This window comes from Geospiza fortis, unplaced genomic scaffold, assembly GCF_000277835.1.
Source record: "Geospiza fortis unplaced genomic scaffold, GeoFor_1.0 scaffold240, whole genome shotgun sequence".
Lineage (NCBI taxonomy): Eukaryota > Metazoa > Chordata > Aves > Passeriformes > Thraupidae > Geospiza > Geospiza fortis.
In genome coordinates, this window is record NW_005054379.1 from 674411 (window position 1) to 680571 (window position 6161).

The 6161-nt window shown below is 46.8% G+C and overlaps 1 protein-coding gene across 2 annotated transcripts in view; it reads left to right on the forward strand.

The window, feature by feature from the left end:
• The window catches only part of TMOD1 (tropomodulin 1), a 27131-nt gene that overhangs the window by 8462 nt on the left and 12508 nt on the right, over positions 1-6161 (forward strand). For both annotated transcript variants that reach the window (XM_005425000.2, XM_031060297.1), the window contains exons 2-3: positions 2175-2338; positions 4184-4340. In XM_005425000.2, the coding sequence (XP_005425057.1) occupies positions 2219-2338; positions 4184-4340 (277 nt within the window). In that variant the 5' untranslated portion in view covers positions 2175-2218. The remainder of the gene's footprint in view (positions 1-2174; positions 2339-4183; positions 4341-6161) is intronic.

A 6161-nucleotide genomic window follows, 5' to 3' on the forward strand; every position in this document is an offset into this window, starting at 1 on the left:
GGCCCCTGCTTGCAGTCTTGCCTGCATTCCTGGGAAGGGTCTGTGCCTGCCTCTGGGAATAGCTGCCCTCATGTAGCCAAGACAGATATTGCTCTGTGTGTGGCAGGTGTGGGTATTTTAAGCCATTATAGGGAATTTAGCAGCTTGGGGTGGGTTATTATCTGCCTTTCTGCTTGCTCCTAGCTCCAGCTCCTTCCACGGCAGAATGGTCAAAATTACATATGGCATATGAAATCCAGGCTGGTGGTGGCTTGTGCACTGATATCTAAGGCTGCAGTAGCACAGCACATATCCAGATCCAAGTCCAGGCTGCTATTCTAGGATTTCCTGCCTCAGTGTTCATGGGCAACTGCAGTAAAGGCTCTGCCCTTCTCTGTGCCTGCAGGAAGGTCAGGCTTGGAGGGGCTGAGCTGCTGGACATGGCTCATAGGCTGGCTGGTGCGTGGCTGCTGCTCACCAGCCTGGCAGCGCAGGGAGCCTGGCACTGAGGGCTGCAGGGCACTGGTGAAGCACAGGAGTGTGGGGATCCTTCTCCTCACTCAGCCAGACCCACTGAGCCACCCCGCTCCTGCTTCCATCACCCTCCTGGCTGCCCTTGGCTCAAGTGCCCACGGGCTGATGGCTGCTCCTTGGAGCAAACCAGCCCAGTGAAAAGCTGATTTTCACCCTTGCAGTTCCCAGAGAAACTGAGGGATTTTCAGGGGCTGTTTCTCCCATCAAAAAGGCACCATCTCGTTGCGCTTCACCTCCTAAGTGCTGAGTGGCAGGAATGTGAGTGATGCAGGAATTGCCACCACACTAGCGGGGAACCAAACGTCTGACAAGATGACAGCTTCTAAATTTAAGGGCTTGCTGTTGAGCAAGTGTGTGTACATTGCTGTGCCCTTTTGTGACCAAGCTAAAGATAATTTTCCTAGCTGGAGCAGCAACTGTGTTGTAACTTGCATAAAGAAACTTCTCCACTAATGAAGAGTGATCATAAAAGCATAATCTGTACAGAGGGGACAAGAAAAGCAGGAAAGATGTGATTCAGGGTAGGGCTCTGATGTTCCACAGGAGCTGAAAAGACACCATTTATAGAAACTCAAAAGATGTTTGGCTCCCTAAAAAATACACAGGCCTTGCTGTTATTTTTAATGTAAATGTCACTCAGAAGAATAGCAACACTTTAAGAAAAGTCACTTTAAATTATCTAGGACTCGGTATTCTCTGCAAAAACAGAGCCAAAAAAATATAAATGTACAGGCAGTGCTGTGGAGCAGAAGGAGACTGTCAGCAAAAGAGCAGGTTGGATATGCTTTTTGTGTGTTATGCTGAGTGTACTTTTAACCCACCTGCATGTTTTAAACACATTGACCTTTTTCTCTGCAGTCTTTTTGCTTGCAGAAGTCCAGTAACATGCATATGATTGTGTATGGCACATTGTATTAGGAGACATGGGCCAAACCTTGGGGTCAGCAGGGATTATCCGGATAGACCATTCACTTCTCTTCTTGCAGGGTTGGTGTAGAATGTGCAGTAGCACACAGGTCAGCTGCTCAGCTGGCAGCAGTGCAAACGTGTTGTCCAAGGAAAGGTGGGTCACTAAATAGCACATTTAACTGGCAGCCTCCTGAACCTGAGTGGATAATACTTCCTGATCTCCTTGTGGCTTTAAAATACGGGAAGAAGTGCCGCGCATTGTAGCCTCGTGGAGGTTTCAGGGCTCAGAGGTGCTCAGTGGTGTTACAAATCTGTTTTCCCATCCGGTAACAATGTTATCTGGAGTGCCATGTGCAGGGCAGTGTTATTGGGGGCTCATAAGGACATGAGTGAGAGCTGAATGCTTCATGACTTATGGTTTATTGTCCTTCAAAGTGCCCAGGATGCTTCATTAACATCTAACACTGCTTGCAGAAGGACATCCCTAGCCAGGGTCCTGTACCAAGGACTTCCTCAGTCCTGTCCCATAGATCCGTGGTGGGACCATGTGCTACCGGAGCTGCGCCGCTCTCACGTCCCTGGGTGATTATCTGTGTGTGGGATATGAAAGGGGGGCTCTGAGCAATCTTTTGAAATCAGCTGTGCTTTAAGCACAAATCTCCAACTCTGGAGTGTTCCGTGTTCCCCAGCCAGGCAGGCTGCAGCATCATGCTTCATGTGTTCAGTGTTAACGCGCTTTGTTTCCGTATCAGGTTCTGTTACAGCATAAAAGTGAGATCCACGAGACTCCTCTAAGATGTCTTACAGAAAGGAGCTAGAAAAATACCGAGACCTGGATGAAGATCAGATCCTTGGAGCTCTGACAGAGGAGGAGCTCAGGAAGTTAGAGAATGAACTGGAAGAGCTGGATCCTGATGTAAGTAATTTTTAATTGAGACATTAGGTCATGAATCTTAGTAATTGTGGGGGAGTGGGCTGCATTAGTAGTCTGTATTTCAGCGGGATCCTTTGCAGAGCCTGTACTTGGAGCAAGAGTGGAAGAGACTGGATGCAGATACACAGAAGAAATTTTTGCCATTGGAAGCATAGTCTACATGTGTATCTTTGTTTTCCTGCCCTTTTCCCAATGTGATGAGCATCTGTGACTTGCAGCAGCAATATGAGCCAGGGCTGGTGCAGTGCAGTAATCCTGTGAAAAATGGATCTCTGTTTCTGAGCAGGCCACCTTGGAGGGAATGCTTTGCAGGTTGCTTGGTTTGAGGGTTTTCTGGGTTTTTTTTTTGGTGTTTTGGGCTTGAGGTTTTTGTAACAAACTTCAAATGGCCTGTATTTTCCTCCATTTACGCAGAAATCCAAATCCCGGAGTTTTGCAAAGTGGGACAGTTTATTTTTAGCAACCTCCTAGCATCAGCAGGAGCTGCACATACGCAAACATGGGGGCTGCTGGAGCCAAGCTGGTGAAAGGTTTCTGGAGCCAGCACTGCCCTGTTGCAGGGGATGTGCAGAGCCAACTGGCTGGCCTCTGGTTTATGGCAATGTTACTCGAGGAGCTCGGGCACTGCCAAGTGAGAAATTGTTCCTGCAACATGCAGGAACAGTTAGTGTTTCTGGAGTAAAAGATGGGTGTTGTAGATTGCATCATCAGTATTTTTAATTGCAATGCAGGAAACTATTTGAGAGCTGGCAAACTGGCTCCTGGGATTAAGTATATGGGCTGATGGGCTGATTACAGCTACCTCAGAAGACACAGGGTGAGGCAGCATTCTGTGAAAGATGAAGAAAGGTAAAATAATTATGGACATCTGTCAGTGCAGGTGTAGTCTGCTTGAAGATTGCATTGTTGCTTTGCACAACATGAAGTCTGTGGAAGCAAGCTGTCTCCTATGCCTCCCTGCTTGTGCAATTCACACACTTCTCTTGCCCTCCAGGGTTGCCCAATTCTAACTGCTTCCTATTCGTAATTTTCCTTCCCAGGCTTTTCACTGATACAGACATAAATTATAATGAAGTACTTTTATCAGGCAGGCATGGAAAAATCAAAGTGTGTTGTTCAGCATCACCTTGGATGTCTTTAAAAGTAAATGTTGACTTCTATCCAGTAAAGCTTTAAAGAACCTGCTTAGTGTCAAATCTGGGAATAGTCTTACTTACTGCATTAAGGCTGTTCTATATTTAAATATAAGCAGGTGTTTACGTGCCATATGTGTCAAGCACAAACCAATTTCCCATGGAGGCTTACATGACTGAGTAGCAAGGAGGCAGCTTGAAAAAAAGCTGGGGTTCAGGGGTTTTGCTCTGCAACCAAGTGATCTTCTTTGTGAGACCCTCTCTGTAGTTTTGTGATGGATCCTGAAAGGCAGAAAAGACCACCACAACTCTCTGATCTGCTCTGTGAAAGATCATGAGATTTAACTGAACTGATTCTTGTTGGGGCACATGGAGCATTGTGGGCACTTGGACAGACTGATATAGTGAGGAGAAGGTGGCTGAGAGCTTCCAGAAAGAAAGGGCTGGAGCTGGTGTTGCAGAGAAACATCTACTGGGCAGCATTTGAAACTGAAGAGGGGAAGGAGCATCACGCATCTTGGATGATGTGGAAGTCAGTGGGGCTGGATGAAGATAACCTTTGACACAAGGAGAAGCAAATTCTTCCACTGTGGAAGAAGAGTGGTGCAATGAGGGAAGTGCAGAGGGGAGAGTGTTTGATGGATGGGGATTGTGGCCTGCAGGGATAACCTGTGTTTCTCACCTCTGTGTCTAGAATGCACTGCTGCCAGCAGGGCTCAGGCAGCGCGACCAGACGCAAAAGCCACCAACTGGCCCCTTCAAAAGGGAGGAACTCATGGCCCACCTAGAAAAGCAGGCAAAGGACATTAAAGACCGAGAAGACTTGGTTCCTTTCACGGGTGAAAAGAGAGGTATGGTAATCCTTTGCACTATGCTGGGTGTATCACAATGAAGGCATAGTGGGTGCACAGCAGACGGGTTATGTGTGACCTGTGTTGGTAAAACTTCTTTTTGAAACTACTGGGGTCGTGAATCTGCTCTCTCTGCTGCCTAGCCCCAGCCCAGGCTGGCTGATAAACTGGGGTGGGCCCAAGAGGTCCCTGTGCTGGCTGATTTGGGAACCACATGATATGTTGTTAAATGCTGGACAGAAGTTGTACCAGGCGCAGCCTTCTCCCATCCCCATGCCACTGCATCTGTATCAGGTTCCGGGACAGAAATCATCTTCTGTCCTCTCCTGCTCCTCCTTGCCCTGTTCTCCTATGAGCTCCTCATGTTAAGCTCCATGTTTCACTGTTGCCTTTCAGTCTCCATTTTGACTCTGTGAGCTTCTCACCACAGAGAAACTCCAAGCTCTCCACAGCTGTGATGAGGCCCAGCAGTTCCCATCTAGTTTTCATAATCTCTTGACAACTCCATCTTTATTTCCCAGTCTCCTGCAGGTTGCTGGTTTGTGTCTTCCTGCATCATACCCTGCAGTGGCTGCTGCACTCCTGCTCTGCATGAGCAGGGTTTTTCTCTGCCTCTTTTCTTTTCCTCTCCTTCTGGCATCTTTTGCTGTTCTCCTCGTATATGACTCATTATCCAAGTGACTTTCCTGTTAGAACTCCAAATATTATCTGACACAGGACATGGTCTGCTCAGTCCTTGCCTCTGCATTCCAAGAGCTTCTCAGTAACTTCTCTCAGCTGTTATGTCTCCCTCTGAACCGTGATTCCCCTGCAGCAGAAGATCTGGTTGTCCAGTGTGGGAAAAAAAAAAGCATGAAAATATGGGCATACGAACATGTTTCCTAACTGAGGGTCCTTCTGAAAGGTGCCACCTTACTGACCAACACAGCTCTCTTAAAAAGAGCTTGTGTAAAATCTGTTCATTATTAAAACCTGAGGCAGTATTTTTAGATTTTAAAAAAGTTTAAAAAGTAGTCCTTGAGAGAGGTAAATGAGTAAATTGAGTACTATCAGGAAGACTGGTTTGATACCTTTCAGATGTGCCCCAGTCCGGTGTTGCTTACCCACCTGGCTAGCCCAAAAGGTAGAAGCAGTGTTCTGCAGGAGATAGAAGTATTTCAAGCATTTTGAGTCTGCAGCATCATACTTCAGTCTGTTGTGATCTCAAATGAATGAAACATATTTTCATTTGTAACACACTGTTGAGAGAAGACACTACTTACATTGACTGTGAGCCAGAGATGGTAAATTACGTATTCACAGCTGTGATGAAGCTGTAAATAAATCACCACGTTTGCAGTTTGGAGGGTGATTTACTGGTTGGCCATGGGAGGTGCTGCCCCTGGCCGTGCTGCTGGGCAGGGTGGGAGGTGGGGTGTGCAGACATACTGTGACATAAGATGTCATGTGTTGTCATCATCATGCATGCACCGCTTAATTTAAAGTTCAATCTTGTAACAAAGCACCACTGAGATACAAAACTTTCTAAAACTTAGAAATTGACTGAAATTAGGTAATTAAAATTAAATTAAACCCCAGAAATTTTGGTGTCACTGAGGTGTCTGAAGGAGTTACTGCATGACAGCAGAATTAAGTTTGCCCTGTTTCTCTTGTTCCCTGCTGGTGTTGCCCCCGCCAGAAGGTACATACAGTTTGCCCAGCAATGCATCTGGTGGGACAGATGCACACCAAGCCAGGGCAGACATTTTGCTGCTGAGTACCCAGAAGGTGCCTGGCTGTGCAGGCACATGACGCTGCCTATTTTTGCAAGAGCAGCTGTGT